Source organism: Xiphias gladius, chromosome 1, assembly GCF_016859285.1.
Source record: "Xiphias gladius isolate SHS-SW01 ecotype Sanya breed wild chromosome 1, ASM1685928v1, whole genome shotgun sequence".
Classification (NCBI taxonomy): domain Eukaryota; kingdom Metazoa; phylum Chordata; class Actinopteri; order Istiophoriformes; family Xiphiidae; genus Xiphias; species Xiphias gladius.
The window spans coordinates 2,372,283-2,395,673 of NC_053400.1; the positions used below are offsets into that span (position 1 = coordinate 2,372,283).

The 23,391-nt window shown below is 40.6% G+C and overlaps 1 protein-coding gene and 1 long non-coding RNA gene across 3 annotated transcripts; one reads left to right on the forward strand and one right to left on the reverse strand.

Moving 5' to 3' along the window:
• Positions 1-297: 297 nt before the first annotated feature.
• On the reverse strand, positions 298-9,299 carry LOC120796323. The gene is made up of 3 exons (XR_005708365.1): positions 9,105-9,299; positions 7,540-7,777; positions 298-457 (listed from the first exon to the last, which is right to left on the reverse strand). It is a non-coding gene; the product is annotated as an uncharacterized LOC120796323 (long non-coding RNA).
• Positions 7,764-12,762, forward strand: mex3b (mex-3 RNA binding family member B). Of its 2 annotated transcripts, none has more exons than XM_040139012.1 (2): positions 7,764-8,225; positions 10,127-12,762. In XM_040139012.1, the coding sequence occupies exons 1-2, from the start codon at positions 8,003-8,005 to the stop codon at positions 11,536-11,538; spliced, it is 1,635 nt and encodes a 544-aa protein (XP_039994946.1). In that variant the 5' UTR covers positions 7,764-8,002; the 3' UTR covers positions 11,539-12,762. The 2 variants fall into 2 exon arrangements, with proteins under 2 accessions (XP_039994946.1, XP_039994957.1); XM_040139023.1 differs by lacking the exon at positions 7,764-8,225 and adding an exon at positions 8,620-8,748.
• The last annotated feature ends 10,629 nt before the right edge of the window (positions 12,763-23,391 follow it).

A 23,391-nucleotide genomic window follows, 5' to 3' on the forward strand; every position in this document is an offset into this window, starting at 1 on the left:
CTTTCTATGCCGTCATCCAGACACTATCAGAGCAGAGCAGAGTGGAGCAGCCAGCTCCAGCAGTAACAAAGAAGACTGACTGATCACACCCTGCAGACCAGAAAGGATTCCTAGCAATCAGCCCCTACTGACAGGTACATTTTGAACGGGCACTACACTAGTGTTACAAATAAGAAAACCAGAACTATACAATCACAGTATACAATTTATTACACTATGGAACTAACTAAAGATGCTGCTATGCCTTCAAAACTGCCGGCCGTGTGATGTTTATTATTTATATCTTAACTGCTGGTTGATAGTTGTTGGTCGGGGCTGGGTACTGTTCTTCCTGAGTCTTTACACCTGCTGGTTGTGTGTAGTGTATCTTGTGTCACTGAGCTGCTGGTAGATGGTTAATGGTCAGAATCTTCCTCGTGGTCCTGGGTTCCTCCATGCACAAATTTCGGCATTGATCCTGCATTAATTTAGAAAAACAAAGGAAATGAATTAGCATATACAGTAAATGCAGAGTTAAATATATTTTCAAGATACTTAAGCTACAGGAATTAACTGGGAATTAAGGAAGATGGTTTAAAGATTTAAAAATAAAATAGAACAAATCTTAGTATGAATAAATTAATCAAACAATTATATCTGCTTGTTATTATTCAAATCTGAAATGATTAGCATTAACTTTATATTTTACCTTTACATTCATTCAGGAAATGAAAATACGATTAACAGGCTACAACTTAACCAAGACCTTAAATTCCTTGATGTAAATAAAACATAATCCATGATGGATCAATTTAAAATGCATACAAGCCTATATGAAAAATGTTATGAAAAGACAATATTTAATTTGTCTTCTAAATGAGCAACAGAAACCAAATGTACAATTGCATACAGCAACAGCTATGTGAACAGTTAAATAGCTTTACTAGAGCAGGAACCTCTGTAGAAATGCACTCTTTTGTGCAACTTTATTATTACTACTACTACTACTGCAATAACAAGAGGAACAAGAACAGTACAATGCCAGCCAGCCACATTTGTGCCTACTACTTAGCTACGGGATATACAGACGGGTGACAAATTAAAGGAAAGGAAATGGAACATCCTTCTTACAAAAGATATTCTCTAATTTGGTGTTTAGACTATGTTGGTGGAGAGCGCTCTCTAACACGTTGGTCCAAAATCTCTCAGAGTTACTCAATTGGGTTGAGATCTGGTGACTGTGAAGGCCATAGCATACGATTCACATCATTTTCATACTCATCAAACCATTCGATGACCACTCGTGCCCTGTTTCTCCACTAATTCATTTGTCACAAAAGAAAGGAAAAACCTGAAAAATTAGTCATGCTTCAGGGCAGGCGCAAACCACAGCTAGATGAGACGGGGGCACCATACTTCATTTTATTATTTCGAGCAATTTTGTAGATTATCTTGTATTGCCTATAATAGTCTAATGGTGCTTGTTGTAGTTGCGCTTAATCTTAAATTTAAATAATTCATCATTATGATTATTATGATTGATCATCATTAGGCTGTTTTGGTGCCCTCTCGAGCACTTGGTGCCCTCACAGCATGTGATGCACGTATACGTAGCAGAAGCACTGGTTACACAGCAGACTGTGTGCCACCCACCTCTGATATAATTGAGGTGCCTCAGTTTGGTTTCACTGGGTTGTTTTAATGCCCTATGGTAGGACTGTGCCTGAGGCTTTTCTACTCTGTCCAAAAAATACCAGAGAAATAGGTGAATTCTTTTTAAAATTATTGCTATTGGCAGCTTCAGTCTGAAATTTCGTATTGATACATGCCCTGAAAACTATGAACATATGGGTGGAACCCTTAAGGATCTCAGTCTACTTCAAATAAACTAGTTTGTACAACGTGTTATTTGTCTAATGACAAAGGTGTTTCTACTGTTCTGAATGGCCACACTCCAACTGATTGAAACAAACAATCCGACAATCATACTGAGCCCTGTATGGCTGAGTATAGAATTTCAGTACTTTTTTGGTACTGATTAAAATGTATCTGTGGCACTGAGTATCAAAAACTCCCAGGTACTGAAAGCTGGCACTTAATATCTGGGAAGAGTCATAATGTTGTTTATATTATTTGATAAGCTAGTTAATATTTTCAATCATTATTTTAGGTCTTGTAGCTGGCTGGCTGCTTGTGTTTAGACAGCAACATTTGACAATGTTGGCATCTTTGGTTAGTAAAAAAATATTATTTTTGCATTAGTATACAAACTTAAGTATTGTATCAGCACTAATATAGAAAAAATTCAAATGATAGCCAGCCTTTTACTTGACACAAGTAGATAGTTTTTATTGGAAATAGGCTGATATGACTTCAAAGCCACATTTTTTTTTTGGTTACAGAACAAGCTGAAAACAATATCTGACATTGACTTTATGAAGTTGATATGTGTTAGCAAACCTGTCTAAACATCCAGCAGAACTGTTGCAACATTAGCATATTCCAAATACACTCTCCTTTTAGCTCTGTTTAGGTCTTCACCGACTCAAGAGGAAAATATCTGGCTCCTCAGTTACCAAATGCTCCAATTGGTATATGGCAGGTAGCTTACAATGGATTTATCAAAGCTTTAGCTGCTACTGGTTAATGAGAAGAGTTTGCAGGCAGCAGAACCTAAAAAGTGAGCTGAAAAACACAAACAAAAGCTCAGTTATTTGATCTAGTGTTAACAGGGAAATATCAGTTAGTACAGATTTAAGGGAGTCCATTACAGGCAATAATGACTCAAGAGGGAGTTTACTTGCAGTTTACCCAGCCACACATGGTTTCTTAACAATGTAGTACTGTAATCTGCATAGCCTGTAGATGCAGCAGGAAACCTATAGAGTATGCACATATGTGTTTAGATGAGGTCATTGTGTTACAGTGATGGAGCAATGAGCAGATAGGCTGCTCTGTATCCTGTGACCTGATGTTTACTGTGACCCAGTGTCTGTGTCTGCAGCCCTGCAGCTACAGCGCAGTGGCTGGCAGAGTGATCACTAAACCCTGTCTGTCTCCGTTGCTCTCTGGGTTAGAGCAGGCTAAGCCTTTCTTCCTCTCATTAAAAGGCATACGGGTAATCGCCTCTAAGCAGCTGGCTAACACCTAATACCAAACAGCAAATATCGGCGATGATGCTGCAATCAGCGTCCGTGTGGGTTTAAGAAAGAGCAGTGGGACACGCTCTGTGCATGTGCAAGGCCACAACAACATTAGGCTCTCAATTCAGTTCAGTAGCCCTTTATTACATCAGGCCCTCAAAGCTTGGGGAGAATTTTACAGCAGAGCTCTGAACACAGGACACAGTAGAGATTTATAAATTTAGATAAACTCAGCTGTAAGAAGTGTTACTTTTGTTTTATTTCAGAGTCAGGGATTCAGTGCAGAGGAGAACTGTGAGGGTAGAAGTTTCACCTGTACTGGTAGGATTTCTGGAATGGTGTCTAGATAACAGGGTCAGGTGCAGCCAAGAGCAACGCAGGGATTTTAGTCAAATAAAAGTGGCAGTAGCTTAGCTTAGCTAGATGTCATAGCTAGATAAGTGTCTATTTCTACACTCAATGGAAAGCAGATCTGGTGCTGAGGTAGCAAGATATTATTGAGAGATTTAAAAATAACAAGATAATAAAAGAAAGACTTGATGATGAAAATAGTAATACTGATACATTCTTGTGCATTTTGCTGGTAATAGAAAATCTTTGAAAAATTATGAAAATAAAGATCATTTTCTATTATCATATTTCTGTGTCTGGCTAAAATTGGGTAATTCCTCATGTTACCAAAAACATTGTGATAGTTATGAAGACTACTCAATTCCCACTTTATAGCCTAGAGCAAGCCTCTGCTATGGCAACAAATGAAGTTTCAGTGTTCCTCAGCAGGTTTCAGGAGCTTTTCCAGTAAAATTGGAAGTAGTTTAGCCTTATGTTTAGGATCATTGTTTAGGATCATTGTCTTTCTGAATGATGAAATGTCATCCAATGGGTTTTGATGCATTTGGCTGACACTGAGCTCACAGAATGAAATCATCAGTAAATGCCAGTGTGTCTGTTTCATCGGCAGCCATACATACCCAAGCCATAACAAATCCACCGCTACGTTTGACAGATGAGGGGATGGCTTTGGGTCATGAGCTGTTCCTTTTTTGTCCACACTTTCCTCTTTCCATCATTTTGACAGAGGTGGATTTTTGTTTCATCAGTCCATAGAAATTTGTTTCAGAACCGGTTTCATTTTGTGTGTTTTTGTGAACTGCAGCCTGGCCTTTCCCGGTTTTGCGGTTTACAAGTTGTTTGCATCTTGTGGTGAATCCTCTGTGGTTACGGTCATGAAGTCTTCTCTTGATCGTAGACAAGGAAACATGTCTGCCTACATCCACGAGGGCGTTCTTAACTTGCTCTGTAGCCATAAAGGGGTTTTTCTTCACTACACAAATGATCCTCTGCTCATCTACAAGAGACCTGTGCTCTTCAACTGCTTATTTTGGCATACCAACTACTTTTGATATCTCTCTGCTAAATTTGTCCTTTTTTTGAGCCTCATTATTATCTTCTTCACTTGCATTGTCACCTCTTCACTCCTCATATTGACTCCAATAACATAATACTCTCAATCTAAATGGCAACTCTCAACTCTCAGTCAGCTCTGAGCCATGAGTGAGCTTCTTTTGTGCATGAACTAACATTAAAACAACACATAGCTGCCCAAAAAACATTTAGTAGTAAGGTGTCTAATCACTTTTGAACCCTTAAAATATGGGCACAATGTGTTTAAAGGGCTGTATCTCCCACACAGTACTTTCTATATTGATATCTATATTGATTCAAATTAGGGTTGTGACTTGGCACTTTAATGTAGTGTCCATTATTTTATTTCAGAGGGAATGTGCTGAAGCTTACAGCCTGAAGAAAAAAATAAATAAATGTGTAACTATCCAAATACTTCTGGCCGTGACTGTAAATCTGAGGGGTGACAGGTGATTGTCAGAAGAGGAAAGAGAAACATTCCTACCTGACTGGGGAATAAGCAGATTAATATGACCAAGCATTTGAGAAAACTCTTGACACTTGACACCACTGCACTTGATTAATTAATTCATTCAATCTATAGTGGAGTATTTCTCCACCTGGAATTTTATTTCTAGCAAGCGAGAGAAGGCTTGGATACATCGTTAGAAAATAAAAATTGGACTGAATATGTTTCTAGGCCAATTTGTTTTCCATAATTTTTTTCAAGACGTCTCTTTTGGAATAATCAAAATGAAGGTTTAAATATAGAATAGACAGTCAAATCATCAAATCATGTCTAGTAACAAACATTCTCTCCATGAGTTAAAATCTTATCAGAGATGTGCAGTGTTTGTCTATTTATAGTCTAGGATTTAAAAAAGTATGGGAAACACTTTGCCTATATAGAATTGAATAGATTTAGGATTGCTGGGAATAGGGGAGGAGGTTGTAGGGGGGAGCTTAGGTGTCAAATATTAACAAGAAGGTCCCATCCCATCACCTCCTCCAGTTCCTGAGCGGCTCCTCATTAGCATTGGTATTGTGCTCCAGGAGTGGGGTGACAAAGCAAAGGGCTTCTGGTCTCAACGGTTTTGAATTGGCTTGAAATCCCCTTTGTGTCGGCCAAACATCCCTGTGACACCCCCATCCACCTCCACCCTCCTCCTGCCTTTCCCAGTCTATGGCCATCCACAAAGGCTAGCAACCCATCACCCTGATTGTTATTTAACCTTTAGGCTTTATAATACAACGCTATACTGATAAAGAAGACATATAAACTGCCTGTAGCTATTATCACATGGACTGCACATTTTATATTTTTACTTTAAATTTGACAAATTGATGATAAAATATTGTTGGTTTGTATCATTTAATGCTCTTCATGTAGTGACCTTTCTTAGTCTACCATGTGTTCCCTGTGGCCCAAAAACGACTTTGATTACACATGCTGATGTAATGTAGTACATAAGGTGTGACCCCAGTCTTCACACCGGACTAAATAACTTACTGTATATCAGTCACACAAGGAAATCTAATACTGACTTCAGAGAACAGCCTCCCATCCCTTACAAGTGCATCTATACACTGCAGTGGCGGCAGATTTGTCTGGGTAATGTGTATGACAATCTGATTTTTCTCTACTTTTGTAATAATCTTTGCCATGAAATCACAGCCAGTAACACCAGGCTTGACTGGATATTTAGAGGGCTGAAAGATCAAATATGCTGTTTTAAGATTAATTGTCTAATCTAATGTAATTGTAAATTGACTGTATACTTCAATCCTATCTTAATGTTCTGCTCCTCCACCCTTGTTTTTTGTTGATTTTGTTGGCTTTACATCCTCATTGTCTGGGGTCCCACAGACCCCACTGCTGTATACAAATAATAATAACTACAAAATCAAAATCAACCATTTTCTTTCTGTTGTCTAACTCCAAGTTAGACGTCTTAATTTCAAAATGCAATAAAACTCCAATAACAGAGACCCAAATGGGCTTATTTAGAATTTGGGACTGGTAGTGCCCTGTAAAAAGTATTGTCAACACTAATCACAGATCTAAAGCAAATTGACCATGTTTTACAGCTGGAGTCTCTAGCCCCTTATAAACAGAGATCCTGCTGTATTGCCATCAGGAAGACCCCTCATTAATCTAGCTTTGCTTTTTTACCCTGAATCAAACAAAGACTGTGTGATTTTAGATAGTTCGCCAGCTCTCCCTTTTACACAGATGTCGATTTGGCTCTGTCACTACCTCCACTGCTGACTTAAAGAGAGGACAATGATGCCTCCCCCTTTCCGTTTTCATACCTTTTATACAGAACAGTGAAGAAGAATAAAAGCACAACATAATGTTTAGAAGTATTTCTCATAAAATGTGGGAAAATCATAAAGTATCAAGCTTATTAAACAATGATAAATATGTTTTTAGAGCTGCTAAAACGGTCCAGGGTCTTGAGGGCCCCAAACATTAGGGCTAATTTGACACCCCTCCCCCTCTCCACTCTTGTTTGTTGTTTTATGTAACTACATATCACCCCCCCCCCCACACAAGGGTTCAACTGCAGTGATGGCATGGTGATATCGAAGTCCTGTGTTGTAAAGCAAAAGCAGGTATCTTAAACTCTTCAAAAAATAATATGTTATATTTTGAAAATGTTGTCTTTTAGAGTGAACAACAGTTTCAAACAGGAGAGATGGTACCCTAGAGATAAAAACAGATATACGGATTGTATGTTACATAAATATAAGTATTGATTTTTCAGTTCATATTAGTGTAAATGTCCATCGTTGGAACTTCTAATTTTATGTGATAGTACATACAGTATATTTCAGGCCAATAAAACATCCTATAGAACTTTCTGAGTGAGGAGCGAACAGAGAAAGACAAGGAGTGAGAGACAAAGAGAAAGACTGAGAACAAAGAATTGGGCGTGCATTGGGACCCAGCCCCGCCCATTCGCCGCGCGTCCAGCCAATCACAACTCGTGGATATGCAAATAATCCGCACCGTATCGTCGCTGCCCAGGCGGTGACGTCACCCGCACATCTCTCTGTCTGGCTCTGCAAGGACTCAGACATAAGCAACAGAGGACCTGAGGGAAGCCGGGGAGGGGCACTTTGTCAGGAAGGAATATTATTACTATCGCCACCGCCGGCCCCGGAGTAAACACGATTTTTTTCTTCGCTGTCTTTCCGTTCAAACAGCACAGCCCGCCTCGGCTCGGACCGGGACACCCAGTCTCTACCTGGAAAACAAAAGGGGTGGATGTTATTTTGTAGCTCCTTGCACTGTTTTTTCTTTCCCCATCAGCTGCGCTGATTTATTTGCATTGACCCGTTGTCTTTGAAAACCGGGTCCGGTGCCTCTCCCCTCCTCCTCCCCTATCCTTTCTTTCTCCCCCGGTCAGTCCTTCTATACCCTCCTTCCTTTTGCCTTTTATTCGATCCCGCAACGCTGCAAAGTCGCAAAGATGCCCAGCTCGCTCTTCGCTGACAGCAGTGTCCAGGGAGATGCGCTGGACGACCAGAGAGCCCTGCAGATCGCGCTGGATCAGCTCTCCCTGCTCGGCTTGGACAACGACGAGAACCTCCTGTACGACAACAACCAAGAGCCCCGCAAAAAGAGCGTCAACATGACTGAATGCGTCCCGGTTCCCAGCTCCGAGCATGTGGCTGAGATTGTGGGCAGACAAGGTGTGTGTTTCGGTGTCTCTAGATAGTTTAGTTTTGTGTTTTTCGTGTTATGCAGCTGAGCTCTACAGGACGACCATGCACCCAAACACTAACGGTGTGCGAGCACGTCCCGAGCTATGACTGTGTGGGAGGAACAGAACGCCAATATGCGCTCAAATAATGCCTGCGATATCTTAACACAATCTTGATCGTCTGCACAAGCGCCGACACTGCTTTGCGACATCTTGTCTAAATGTGTAGGCACCGCTCGCGAATTCGGCATTTCTATAGTCCAGCAGGTCGTCACCAGTTCAATAAAACGTGAACTTCTGTTACTGTCTCGCCGGTTAGTCACACATTGTTCCTCCTCTATAAATACAATGAGGTGGGCGGCAGAGACCAGCGTGAACCAATTCAAGAAAGTTGACATTTAAGTGAAATAAGTGCCCGCTGGGAGGATTCTGTCTGTGCCGATTTGAAGATTGCCTTGAACCAATTCTGACAAGATACTAAGTCATGTTTTCGGGTGTCTATGCGTTTCCAGGTAATGAAATGATCATTAAGTTATTAAAAATTTGGATGGAGTTTAGTTTTGAGGAAAACGAACGATCGGTACCGGGGCTAATCGAGCAACCTTTGTATAGAAATTAAGAGACACTTCCAAAAGTGTTTGGTTGACGTGCAGCAATGAGTGCTGACATGTCAGGTTATTAAAATCCTTATTTGATAAAGCGGGACATGTAGGTCACCGAATGAGCTCAGAGGGAACAGTGGCTCTCAGTAACCACAGTTGTCTCTTTGTTTGTTAATAAGCGGCTTGCAAATCGATTCCCGGCTGTATTTTATGATTATGGGGATGAGCAGCACAGGATCAAATTAGCACGTCGGTCACGATCTTACCTTGCCACAAGCAGCAGACGCCCATAGCTGCACAGACCTAGCTAGTCTTCCAGCTGTAGGGCTGCAGGGCGGTACTGGTGCTTGGTTATATGCGGAATCTTTTCCCCTCCCTTCAGTACTGCTGCTGCTGCTGCTGTTGTTGTTCCCAGAAAAACAGGAATTGTAAGGAACCTAGAACTCCCACCCGCCACTTTAAAGCGACTAAAGCGGGACATTAGTGTACTAGCTTTATATCAGGAAGCCGCCGCACATCAGCTTTTGCCAGGTTATATTAGGTTATAAATGGGGGGGGGATTAACCGTGACCTCAGGGATTGCTTTAAGACAGCCCCATAAAAGAGACCCTATCCTCGTTTAACCCACATCAGACTGATACTAGCTCATTATAAATTTATGTCAGAGATTGAAATTGACTGTGTAGACTGAGTTGAGGTGGGTTTACCCTCCTCTGCATCCCTGGTTACATCACCCTGTCCCACTCAGCTGGCTTTGCTCTGCTAATTATGTCATTCTTCCAAGGCTGTTTCCTCTGCAAGTCCCATTTTGATCATAAAGAAAAATGAGTTTGTGTTTGAAGCTGTTGGAATGCGACTTTATGCAACGACATTACACTGTCATGCAGTGTCTCACTAGAAAGGGATTAAGTAGCTTCTTCCCCATTCCATTATGCTATTAATGTAAAAATGTAAAAAAAAAAAAAAAAAGGTTCTAACAGCAGCTGTTGTAGATGTGGGCTATATTGTAGTAAAAGAACAGGTATCATCAAGGATCCAGAAGTGAGTTTTCTTTTGTGAGTTATTTTGCTGCTGTACATCCGTGGTGATGCAGCATGTGGTTTGAATTTGTTCTTCTCCAAAAGGCTGGTTTCATCTGATTTCTGAGGCCATTGGCCTTTTGTGAGACAATAATAAACATACAGCAGCTGATTTGAATAGTCCACAAGTACTGGTTTGACACATGACATATTTTAAGCTGTAATTCTGGGACGTGCCCTTACTTTAGCCATTTGTTTCCATGTCCCAGGTTGCAAGATCAAAGCGCTGCGAGCAAAGACCAACACCTACATCAAGACCCCGGTTCGAGGTGAGGAGCCTGTTTTTGTGGTAACGGGAAGGAGGGAGGATGTGGCTATGGCCAGGAGGGAGATCATCTCTGCTGCTGAGCACTTCTCCATGATCCGAGCCTCGAGAAACAAAAATACCGGCCTGAACGGGAGCGGCACTGCAGTCCCTGGACCACCTAACCTGCCTGGACAGACCACCATCCAGGTTCGGGTTCCTTACCGCGTGGTGGGGTTGGTTGTAGGCCCCAAGGGTGCTACCATCAAGCGCATCCAGCAGCAGACCCACACCTACATCGTGACACCCAGCCGAGACAAGGAGCCGGTTTTTGAGGTGACTGGGATGCCGGAGAATGTGGACCGAGCACGTGAAGAGATTGAAGCCCACATTGCCATGAGGACAGGTGGCCTTATTGAGCTCCAGGATGAAAATGACTTCCATGCCAATGGGACCGATGTGGGTTTTGATCTGCATGGGCATGCCACCCTGTGGTCCAAGCCCAATGCCGGGATGACCCCCACCTTGGTGCGTAAACCCTTCTCCAACTATCGCAATGACTCGTCCTCCTCCCTGGGCAGTGCCTCCACAGACTCCTACTTTGGTAACAACAGCTCACGCATGGCAGATTACAGCCCTCCCAGCCCCGCTCTCAGCTACACCGCCACCAACAACAATGGTAACAACAATAACAACAACATCAATGTCAACACCAATGGCAACGGTTTTGTTTACGGAAGTGAGGTGATCTCGCCAGACTGCACTGATCTTACTTTTGAGTCCTCACCAGGGTTTGACCCTACGCAAGCCCCGCCGGGCCTCCTGTGGTCCCAGTATGATAGTCGCACGACCCCCTCCTCCACTGGAGGCAGCTCCCCCACCTCCACCTCAGCCATGTTCCCCAAAAACACCTCCCCTAATGCCAATGGGATAGCGGTGAGTCAGAGAAGGGTTAATGGATGTACGCCGCAGCCCAGACTGTCGCCTCCACTTCATAGCCACACTGGAGGCCCTACTGAGCACCCATTAGCCCGGAGGGTGCGCAGTGACCCGGGCGGAGGCCCGCTCAGTTTCCCTGCCTACTCCAGTACTATTGCCTCCCTGCCAGGCCCTCACCTACCTGGGGTTCCATGTGACTCCTCTGCCTCGTCCTCCTCCTCCTCGTCCTCTTCCTCCTCTTCAACCTCGTCTGGCACTAGCCGAAAAGGCAGCCGCGACTGTTCAGTGTGCTTCGAAAGTGAGGTCATCGCAGCCCTGGTCCCTTGTGGGCACAACCTCTTCTGTATGGAATGTGCCAATCGTATATGTGAGAGGAGCGAGCCCAAATGCCCTGTCTGCCACACCGGCGTCACTCAGGCTATACGTATATTTTCATAAGAAGTGTAACTCTTTGACTATCTAGTGAGCGAGACTGACTACAATAGCAACAACAGACTCTTCATACTGCTTTAATGGGATCACCCAATCCTCATTTGGAAAGTGTACATAGATATACATATGTATGTAAGAGGCTGCAGTATCCAGAAGAAGGGACAGACACCCTTTTTGGGCTCAGTCGTAGTTGTTAATAATATTTGTAGCTTGGGGAAATATTTTCAACATCTAAGTGCATGTTTTAAATATTACAGCATAGTAATCAATAGTTCTAGTAAATTGTACCGTATATTTATAAAGTGAGGAGAGTGGGCTGATCCTTCCAGTTTTGCCAATCGAATGTAGTAAGAGGGGAGGCCATGGCTGGGAAATGTGGAGGGCTTCCAGTCAAACAGGACTATTGACTTACAAAGATACTGCAGCTTGAGGTCAGAAATCACGTGAGGGAGAGCAACAACATATCCTACATATATATGTATAGAATAAATTTCCACAAGTTAAAAGTTTTAAATGACATTAATACAGATTAAAGTATTTTATTCTTTTTGACTTGAAAGATTATATTTCTTATTGCAAAGATGTTTACAAATATTTTAATTTAAGTTCAGTGAACTTTTTGTAGCTGGGTTGAAATATTGTTTATTTTTTAGTATGGCCTTATGGCATTGATCACTGTATTATTTTAATATCACACAACTGTGGGAGGAAATCCAAGTCCACAAAATGTGTATTGCATTTGACAGTATTCTGTTGGGATGGAGTTTTTATAGGTTCAGCAAAAAATGTCTTTTAAATCTGCTTCACCCAGCATATTTTTTATTCAGTAATATAAAGCATATTTTATTCTATATTATTATGAAACATGGAAATGTACAAAACTTAGTAAGTTGAAAACAAAGAAACTGTTTATGCTTTCTAAAATTTGTATGAATTAGATTCCAGTGGGAATTACAGGCTTCTGTTGCACCACTATAGTTTTAGTATTTCTATTTTAATACATTTGTTTACCACTTGTTTATGTATATGTAGGTGAAGTTACTTGAGCGTAAATGTACTTTATTGAGCAAAGTTTAAGAACAAAGTATATTTTATTTTATGATAAAGGGCCTTTAATCTCATGGTCAAATACTAATATTATATTTGCTGAGACAAGATTTGAAAATGTATCAAGAGTTTTATTTTTCTGACATTTAAAGTTATACATGATAAAAAGTAAAACTTAAGTAATGGTGCTACTTCATGTTTTTTTTTTAAGTATTTCTATATAAGTCTAATAAAAAATGGTACATTCATGAGGTGTCTGCTTCTCGTGTTCTTCCTGACCTGTTGTGTTTAGCTCTGTTGGTGTCTACAGCAGACAGAGGGGAGCAGGGAGGCTGCTGAGGATTGTTAAAGTGTAATAGTTTCTGAGCATTTGACCTCTCTGCTTCCTACTGGAAGCTTGGAGGCGGCGGGATTATCACAGTGGCCTAATTATTGAGTGTATACTCTGGCAGTCGGACAGGGGGACTTGGCCTGCCTTATCACTAATTAGAAGTGCCGTGTGACCTATTCTTATACAGCCTAGTACAAAGACCATAATCTGGCTCTTCTGGTTAGAGATGAATCAGTGAAACAGTTCATCAAGATACGGAGAATTATAAAACATGACATTTGATTGCCATGATTTAATTCATTGCTGGTTTTTAACAAGGGCTGGTTATCAAATCTTTTTGAAAAAAAATTTAACTGTCACAAGTTATTGATGACTGTAATGTACCGCTGTAACAATTAGTCAATTCATTGATTCATTAATCATCAACAATTAAATAAATTAAATATTTAAGTCATTTATGAGAAAATTGCTTAAGAGAAAAGATTTACAGCTTCTTAAATGCGATGATTTTGCAGCTTTTGTCTGTTTTATATCATTTTAAACTGAGTTTATAGGGCCAAAACTTTGGGTTTAGGCCTTTTGGAAGAACAAAACTAGGCATTTTTAGATGCCACCTTAGGCCCTAGGAACTTCTGATGACCATTTTTGACTCACTTCATTTTATAGACAACACCATAATTGATCAACTGAAAAAATGAATGATAAATGATGAAAATAATAATTACTTGCAGCCTTGCTGTTAAGGACTCGGGAGTGGCAGCAAATGTTTGGTCAGATTCCTAGCGCTCCTAGTTGCTCACTTTAATCAGATATTTACCGATTTAAATCCTAATTTAAGAAGAGCAGCAAATCCTCACAATGTAGAAGGTGGACCTATGGAATGTTTGGCATTTTTGGATGAAATATGACTCAAACTTTTTGCCGATTATTTTTCATTCACCATCATTTTTCTTTCAATGGGCTGATTGCTTAGACTAATAGACTAATTGTTTCAGTTCGAATTTACAGACACAGCAAACCTGTGGCGGGGTAGTTTCTATTCCAGTTGGTTTCTGGGACTTTGGGCCTTGAATTTTGGTCACAACGCACATACCAGTGCTAAACATAGATGAACAATAGGCCTGGTATATAAGAGCAATAATGAGTCACTGACTTACTTTGACACAAGTTGAAGAGGAAGTCCACAGTCATTAAGTGGATATGATTGTGTTCTGTGATGAAACTAAGTGGTCTTTGCAGGTGTTAAAAAGAAACATTTTGGAACAAATTGTAAGAATCCAGCAGTCAGCTGACAGTGGCTTAGCCTTTCTGGTGTCCAGGAGCTGCTACCTGACCTAAAATAACTTTGGTGGGATGTTTTTAAAGGAAATTCAACTAAAATTTTATTTATATACCGTCAAATCATAACATATTTATCTCAAGGCATTTAACAGAGTAAGGTCAAGACCTTACAATATTATAGAGACAAACCCAACAGCTCTTCCCATGAGCAAGCACTCGGCGACAGTGGAGAGGAAAAATTTCCTTTTAGCATGAAGAAACCTATGACTGAACCAGACTCGGGGGGCGGCTGGCTGCGTCAACCGATCGATTTAAGAAGGAGAGAAATGGGTTTGTGTGTTGTGTGTGGTTCTTCGTGATAATATTGTCTAAAGGAAGCATAAATAGGGTGAAAAGTATCGTCCCAGCACAGAACCCTGTGGAACTAAATGACTAACTTTTGTGTGCATGGAAGAGTCATTGTTAACATGAACAAACTGGAATCTCTCTGATAAATATGACCTCAACCAGCCTGGTGCTATTCCTTTAAATCCAATGACATTTTCCAGTCTCTTTAATAAAATCTTCAATGGTGTCAAATGCAGCACTAAAATTGAGCAGGACAAGTACAGAGACAAGTCCAGTGTCTGAGGCCATGAGAAGATCATTGGTAACTTTAACCAGTGCTGTCTCTGTGCTATGATGTACTCTAAATCCTGATTCAAAATCATAGAACATACCATTCATATTGAAAATAATCGGTTGGACATTGGATTTTTGTGTCTTATGATGGTGTAAATATTTGTTGAAGAGGCCTAAAACCAAGCATGGATCTCTGGAACTGTAATGTAAAGACGCTGAACAAAACTGGCCTCAATCCAAATGACATAGTCAGTATTGGCCTCCAAGATCCATACTCGTTGATCCTTTAATAATACTGTGAATATAAATGTAAATGTAGACCATATCAGTCAAAATCTGATTAAACCCTGATTTAATTTTCACTGCAATTTGCTGGATGTACCAAAAGCAAACAGTATGTGTGTTTCAAAAAATGAGCATCACTTAGGATAGTTTTCTGTCAGAACAGTTACTGCTGTCCTTTTGTTCCTCTCCTCCCCCATCTCCTTCCCTGTGCTGAAGTGCAGCCTTATGTCATGTGGTCCTGTTGGAAACACTGACGTTTAAACACATGCTTTGCTGCAAGATAGTAAATGTGGAGCAAGCAGGCTCTAATGATAAGTTTAAAATGGAAACATTCAACACAGGCCCACAGAAACTGGCCCTATAAACCATATTATTAGGAAGCAATCTTACCACTGCGGAAAAGAGCTGACAAGTGTTTTTAGCCAAATGCACAACACATGGACTTCACATACTGTTTTCTGTGGTCAACCATTCACTAACAGAAGGCCTGTGCTTTTCCTGGCCAAGGAAAAAAATAGATAACATACAGTATAGGCCATTTACATCTCTTTTACCTTTCTGAAAAGCTTAAATGCAACGCAGGTGTTTTGTATGCATATTGTAAAGTAAAATATATATCTAGTGTGGTACTGGAAAAAAAGTGGATGCACATATTTTTACTGATGAATGCCAGACACAAACCTTTCAAAGTCAGTGATGAGTAACACATTTATGGAGATGGAACTTTATCTGTTCTGTGAGACAGATGATAAAAACTCCCAGAAATTGATGGTGGTGTGGATTGTCCTTAAGTATGTATTACTTCCTCTACGGGTACATGCCTGTATTTTAAAAAGCTCCATCTAGCTGAGAATTTGGCTAGAGATGAATATGTCTAAATATGTCTGAATATGTCTGTGTTAACAGCAGAGGAACAACAGAGCATTTCTGGCATCTTCCACATTTTGACCTACATCTCATGTATTCAATGGACCTCCATTTGGACACACATTCAAGGGCAAGTACACACGCACACACACACACACTCACAGACCACCCCAATAAAGAAACAGGGAGGGAGAAGCCTTTGAAGAATGAATATGTCTATATTTTATTCATCCTGTGCTCTCTGCTTGTTACCAATCTGTAGTCTAGCCATTACTTGATGTAATTCACCCAATGCAAGCATGACATTGTATCTTGTTACCATTCAACTCAAGGCCATTTTGTTGCATAAAGCCTCAAGCACTGGCATGATTTGATTATTTTCAAATACATTTTAAAAAATTTATTATTTTCTGTCTTTGACGGTGCCAATTATCCATTATTATTGCGTGTATGTGTAAGTAAGTAAATACTAATTACTACCTAATGTCCAATGGGAAGGCTGAAAAAGACAGAATGTAGCTGCAACACAAGCAGTGGGATGATGACACACATTGTAAACAAACCATTTTTTTCAGATTATCGCAGTCACTTTATTGAAAGGTAAAGCTGAAGGTGAGCACACATGTTGCTAATCATCCCCCATTACACAAGAAAACTGTGCGTTGACTGTAGAGTGAGTACAGTAAGCAAAATTTAAGGAAGAGAACAACTGTAATAGCTGACGTTTCGGCAACTTCTTCAGAGTTTAAAGGGCAAAGCATGACAATGTTGTTTTATCACTTCTGGGGCAACAGGATGTATAAAATCTTCTGTATAAAGTAAACAAATACATTGAAAGTTTTACTTTTCCTCTAAGCTCCTAGGAGGGCATGTTGTTGCTGAAACATCAGCTCATGAAATAAAGACTGCACTGCTTCTGTCTTTATAATGTGCTCCCGCCTTCTTTGCAAGTTACTATATTTGCATTCTAGTTTAAGATTATCAAGAATTACTGTTGTAAGGTCCTTACTCTGTAGTGCCTGAGATAATGTATTATATGATTCGGTGCTATACAAATAAAACTGAACTGAATTGAATTGAAAGACGTTTTGAACAGTAGAGCACATCTCCCCTTCAGGTTTGAGTGAGAAAGCTACACACTCCACAACAGAAGGTTGCAGTTGAACCAGGAAGTTGGTCAGTAATGGATGTTTACAACATACAGTTTAGGTAATGATCTTACTGTTCGCCTTTGTGCTGCGCTCTAAATAAGTTTGGCTAACCTGGGTGTTTCTTTACAACCTCTCTGATCGTCTTACCGCTCATAGTTCTTGTCCCATTCTTCTTTTTAGCTTTTCTTTTTTTGCAACTTTTTTTGGACATTCCTAGAACTTAGTTGCTGTGACTCAGAGAGTACAATATTATTACAGATTGGAATGATAGCGAGATAATAATGAAAATAAGACCCAAGTGTTAATAAACCAGAATTATCCTTTCATAATTGTTTGAATTCTTACAGATGACAGATTATGCAAGCCCAGTTACTTGTGTGTCATACCATAGTGCTCATATGTAGCAAAGATTACTGTATATTGTTCAAATTCTTATATTCACAATCTGATATTAGCTAGTCAGTGTGGTCCACATGAGCTGATTTCCAAAACCCATAATGGTTAAACCTTCTCCTCCAGCGTGTCCCTGCCTGTTAGAAGTAGTCAGAGCAGGCTGTGGGTTTTCCCCTCCTCTGCTAACAGAGGAGGGAGAGGAGGAGAAGAAGGAGGAGGAGGAGTAAGAGGAGGGAGGGCACTGGGTTTGTTGTTCAAAGCCCAAGCTCGGCATATGCATTATAAATGAGCAGGGTTTTGTGGCACGTTTCTACCTCCTTCTTTCTCTCCGTCTGCTTCTCTCTCTCTCTGTCTCTGTTTTTTCTCTCTATATATGTGTTTTTTAGTAAGTGTGTGGGACTGGGTGTATGTGTGCGTGTGTGCCTCTCTGTGCATAATAGATTTTTATCCTTAGCAGAGCACAGCAGTCACAGTTTGTCTTACTCCGCATGGTTTTTATTATGCCAGATGGAGAGGGTATCAGCAGAGACACACCAGGCCAATCTCTGCCCTCTGTCTGTGTATCTCTACACACACACACACACACACACACACACACACACACACACACACACACACACACACACACACACACACACACACACACAGCGGCGACCTCTGCCTCACAGTATTTTCACCTCTCATCTCCCTGTTTGCCCACTAGTCCTGCATGTCTAAACTTCACTTTGGACACTGTTCCTTGTTTTGTTTTTTTTTGCAAATAAAGTCATAAACCTACACATGCACACACACACACCCACACCCCAACACTGATTATACTCTATATATGTGAGAGGAAAGGTGCACTCCCCTGAGAGCGTCCTAATGGAAGCAAATCATACATGCTGTATGCTTTTTCTATTCAGTACTTCTATATTCACTCTTCCTATGCTTAAATGCCACAGTGTTTCGCAGTTCCCTCCAAATGTTACTTGCGTTGTTGCTGAATAAAGAAGGATCGATGCCCACACTTGCAAAATGTGAGTTGAACTCCATCCTGGTAGAAGAGCTTTATGCAAATGTGCCAACTGCAACCAGTTCAGTCCTCTTCTGTCTGGCTCGCTGACACTGACTCACGACACTGCAGCAAATGGAATATAAAAAGATCCAGTCTGTCCCTCTGCTGCCGCATTTATACCTTTGATGGTTGGAATTTGATTAGGTGAAATTAGACTGATGGAGTGGAAAAGTCTTTTGAGGCATAGCAATTTCTATTTCTCTCTCCTGTCTTTGTGTCTTCAGTTTTGAATGCATATTCATAAAGCCAGAAGAGGAGCTTCTTAACAGCGTTATGGTGTGTTCATTAATACTGATACAAGGGTCAACTTAAAAGATTAGATCAAAATTTTGGGAAATTCCATTTCCAAGAGAAGCTCAAAACCAAGCAGAGAGAGCAGGGAAGCAGGGAAAAACAGCTAACCTTAGCTGGGGCTCATTAATACCCTTTATACCAAAATTGGCATGTGTATGCAGGTTTTTTAAACGTGGGTAAACCGGCTAAAAAAGGTTATTGACTCATTTCCCATGAAATTCTTGACCTTGGTAATTTGACAAATTAATCTTAACTCAAGGTCCACAGACTTAGTATCTTTTTCTGGAGTTTTCAACCACATCTCTGGAGACTGAGATGGGCTTGAAGCTCCAGAAAAAGATTTTAAGTTGACCTTGAGTTAAAATTATTTTGTCAAATTACCAAGGTCAAGAATGTCATGGGAAGTGAGTCAATGTCAAGCAAATATTTCAAGCTATGAAGTGCTTTTTATGAAGTCTTACAAGGTTCAGTTAATCAGCAAATTCCAACCCTGTGCTCAGAAATTCCATTTATATACAACTAAATTGCAACAGCTAATGTGTTTGGAAGGAAACGTAGTTGAGACCGGATTACATTTTCTATGCATATAATGAGGATATGTTGTCAATTAACATATTTGGCAAGTTGCAAAAATCTCGATGCTGCACATATCAGTAAATTGTTCAAATGAAACTGTATTCGTTTTCTGCCAAAACATTCAATTTTGCAGTACAATATCCTCTTGTAGTGACTACAGAATTATTAAACGTTTTTATGGTTATGTTTAGGCACTTGCAGCACTTGGTTTACTTAAGGGAAAGATTGTGGTCTGGTTTAATACAGAAAAAAGATCACAGTGACTTGAGACCCAACATGTTTATCTACATTTAACAAAAATCACCACTAACCCAAGGTGTTTTTGTTGCCTAAACCTAACCCCAATCGGGACTCTGAATGAGAAATCTGGAGCAGTGTTTCACTCATTAAAAAAAAAAAAAAGCCTCATAACATATTACAGCCAAATTTGCTACTGCAGTGTAATTGGGAAAACATTTAATAATATGTAAATATATTTTCTAGGAGACAGGGTTGCACATTTGCTGTTGAAGGCATTGAGATGTGGTCCAAAACTTTGGAAAACGCTTTTAATTGAAGCTTAAGATCATTTTGTCAACCCACTGTTCCCAAAATCAAGACTTAACTTTCATGCTCAAATATGAAGCTTTTGTTTAAAAAATTGTATTAATGTATACTGTGGAATATTTTAGCATCACCATCCTTTGTCCTAATTGCTCTCACTGTCTTTTCTCAGTCTCAATCTGTTCTTTTTGTCCTCTGCATTTCCTCTTAAACATATCTCTCAATGCCTTGTTGGGCAGAGAGAGTAAGATAGCTTTTTAAACACTTAATTTCATTGTCATCTTTTCTTTGAATGTCAAAGTGATCTATGCCTGCAGGCAGCCTCTGTTAATTCTTTTAATTCTGGGGACAAACAGTTCAATCTTGGTTTCATCAGACCTGAGAATCTTGTTTCTGACAGTCTGACGGTCCTTAAGGAACTTTTTTACAAACTTTCACTGAGGACAGGCTTCAGTCTGGCCAGTCTGCCATTAAGCCCAGATTGGTGGAGGGCTGCAGTGATCTGGAAGTTCCTCCCATCTCCACACAGGATCTCTGGAGATCATCTTGGCCAGAGTCACCATCAGTTTCTTGGTCACCTGTCTTACCAAGGTCCTTCTTACCAGGATGCTCAGCTCTAGGAAAAGTCCTGGTTGTTCCACACTTTTTACATCAGAGAATTATGGAGGGCACTGTGCATTTGGGAAACTTTAATGCAGCAGAATTTTTTTTTGTAGCCTTCCCAAAATCTGTGGCTCAACACAATCCTTTCTCTGAGCTGTGCAGGCAGCTCCTCTGACCTCGTGGGTTGGTCTTTGCTCTGATATAAATTGTTAGCTGTGAGATCTTATACAGACAGGTGTGTACCTTTCCCAATCATGTCCAATCAATTGATTTTACCAAAGGTGGACTCCAGTCAAGCTGTAGAAACATCTCAAAAATGATCAAGAGAAATGGGAGACACCAAGGGTCTGAATACTTATGTTAATGTGATATTTCAGTTTTCCTTTTTTAATAAATTTGTAAAAATTTCTAAAAATGGGTTTTCTCTTTGTCATTATGGGGTATTGAATGTAGATTGATGAGGGAAAAAATGAATTTAAACAATTTTAGCATAAGACTGCAACATATGAAAAAATGTGAAAAAAGTGGAGGGGTCTGAATACTTCCTGAATGCACTGTAGATGGGTTTAGGTGTCCTTAAAGGTCCGATATTTTAGAAAGTGAGATTTCCATGTCTTTTTTGATTATAAAGCAGGTCTAGGTGCTATTCAATTCAATTCAATTTGATTTTATTTATATAGCGCCAAATCATAATAGAGGTTATCTCAGGGCCCTTTTCTTATAGAGCAGGTCTAGACCGGACTCTTTATGGTTATATTTACAGAGACCCAACATTCCCACATGAGCAAGCACTTGGTGACAGCAGCAAGGAAAAACTCCCTTTTAACAGGTAGAGACCTTGAACAGAACCCGGCTCAGGTACAACATAAAGATATATAACAATAATGAGACAAACAATAAAACTAATAATTATAATAATAGGCTGAATAATAATACTAATAAAACTAAATACAATAATAGTAATGATAATCATAATAATTGAAGCAGTGGGTGTTGAGCAGGATCATGGGGGCAGTAGGTGGTTTGCAGTCACAGATCCAAACTCTGCAGCACCAGGGGCAGAAATACCTGCAGAAAGTGACAGGAAGAGAGAGGAGAGAGACGAGAAAGAACAAAACTATGGGAGAGAGAAGAAGTCAGGTTAGTAACGAGCATTGATGGGATATGCTATATAAACACTGTGAAAATATCAAAACGCTAAATCCACAGAAAAATACACACAGCCCATATTCAGAACGTGTGCCTCAAACCGAACCGTCAGGACTTCTGTAACTTTGCAATGTCACGACGACACAGTCACCAATCTCAGCACGGCCCACCCGGACCCATCATCCAACCTTGCAGGATTTGCTTTCCCGGAGGGTTTACCTCAGATCTGCTCAGTTTTTTATTTATTATTTTGCTTTTTAATTGATCTCTGTTATGGACTCTTATTAGTGTTTTGTTCGGCCTCTCCAACGATCTTTTCAGCTTTTAACCTTTTTTAAATGTGTATTAATCTATTCTTATACTGATCTTTGGATAACTTTCATATTGCTATTTGAAGTTTTCTGTTATCAGTGTTGTTTGGTGGAGTTACACTTGGACTGAAAACCAGCTATAATTATGGCTTTGTGCGTGGACTGCAAACTTGCTTACTCACAGTTGAGGGATGATATCCACCGCCTGGAGTCAGAGCTCCGAAAAAAAAGGGATAAGCTGCTTGACGGCTTTGTCTCCAAGCTGCTGCTCAGACAAAGCGTATTTCTCATATGCAGTCTTACACTCGCGCCGTTCCAGCTGTCTCTGCGGCCACCCCTGGCTGATCCTGAGTCCCACTGGCACCGTGTCAGTCCGCCCAGAGGGTCTAGCACCTGAGGAGAGTGAGCGGACGGGGCCGCGGGCTCCACCGCCCCACCACTGCGTCTGAATGCTGTAACACCGCGGACAGTCATCCTGACGCCACCGGACGATCCAGGATTTTAAACCCCAAGGCTCTGTTGTGCAGCTCCGCGACAAATCCAGGTGGAGCATTTTAGTCCCAATTTAACCGCCTGCGCAGCGCATTTCAGCGCTGACCGACCATCGCCATTTGCATTTACCGGTGAGTTTTGCCCAGCTTCAGTAGTAGGTTACAGTCCCTTACCTGCGGTTGGCCTGGCAGTGTGTCACTCAGAAATCAGACTGACACAAAACGCCCTTTTCTTGCAAGAGCCTCAGAGAAAAGCATGAGAGAGGAGAAGTACATGGGATGGTTTTTTTTTACTTAAAACCACAATATCTTCTTATGGATATCAAAACTTAAAACAAAACACCAGAAGAGGGTCAAATATGGGACCTTTAATACAAATAGATAACAATCAAGTTTTTATTTTAGCAGGAATAACATCTTGAAAAAAAAAAGTATAATGACAGGCTGGAGACTCTTTTGATATGTACACCACACGTATCAAAAAAGCTGGAACAGCTGTGAAAGCATCTGCCACTGGACAACCCACAACTTATGTTGCACTGTAAAATTGCAAACCATGTGGTGGACAAACAGTTCAGTCTTGTCCACATGTCTAAGTGTCATGTCGGGGGGGGCAGACATGACCTTCTGGAAGTTTCTCCCATCTCCACACAGGCTACAATATCATTTGAGAAAAACTGCAGTATCCAATTACTAATTTTGGACGACCATTACCATGGCAACAGTCACAGCTTCAAAGCTTTGTGGAGTTCGGGTAAGCCCCGCACTGAGCCACACTGTTGCACTGGTGACATGTTCCTTCATTATCATGAACACACACACTCTCGTTTATTTTGACTTAATAAAACATACTGCATCC

Coding starts and splice junctions, on each gene's coding strand:
- mex3b (XM_040139012.1), top strand. CDS start 8,003: ATGCCCAGCTCGCTCTTCGCTGACAGCAGTGTCCAGGGAGATGCGCTG. Junction 8,226..10,126: donor TGAGATTGTGGGCAGACAAG/GTGTGTGTTTCG, acceptor TCCATGTCCCAG/GTTGCAAGATCAAAGCGCTG.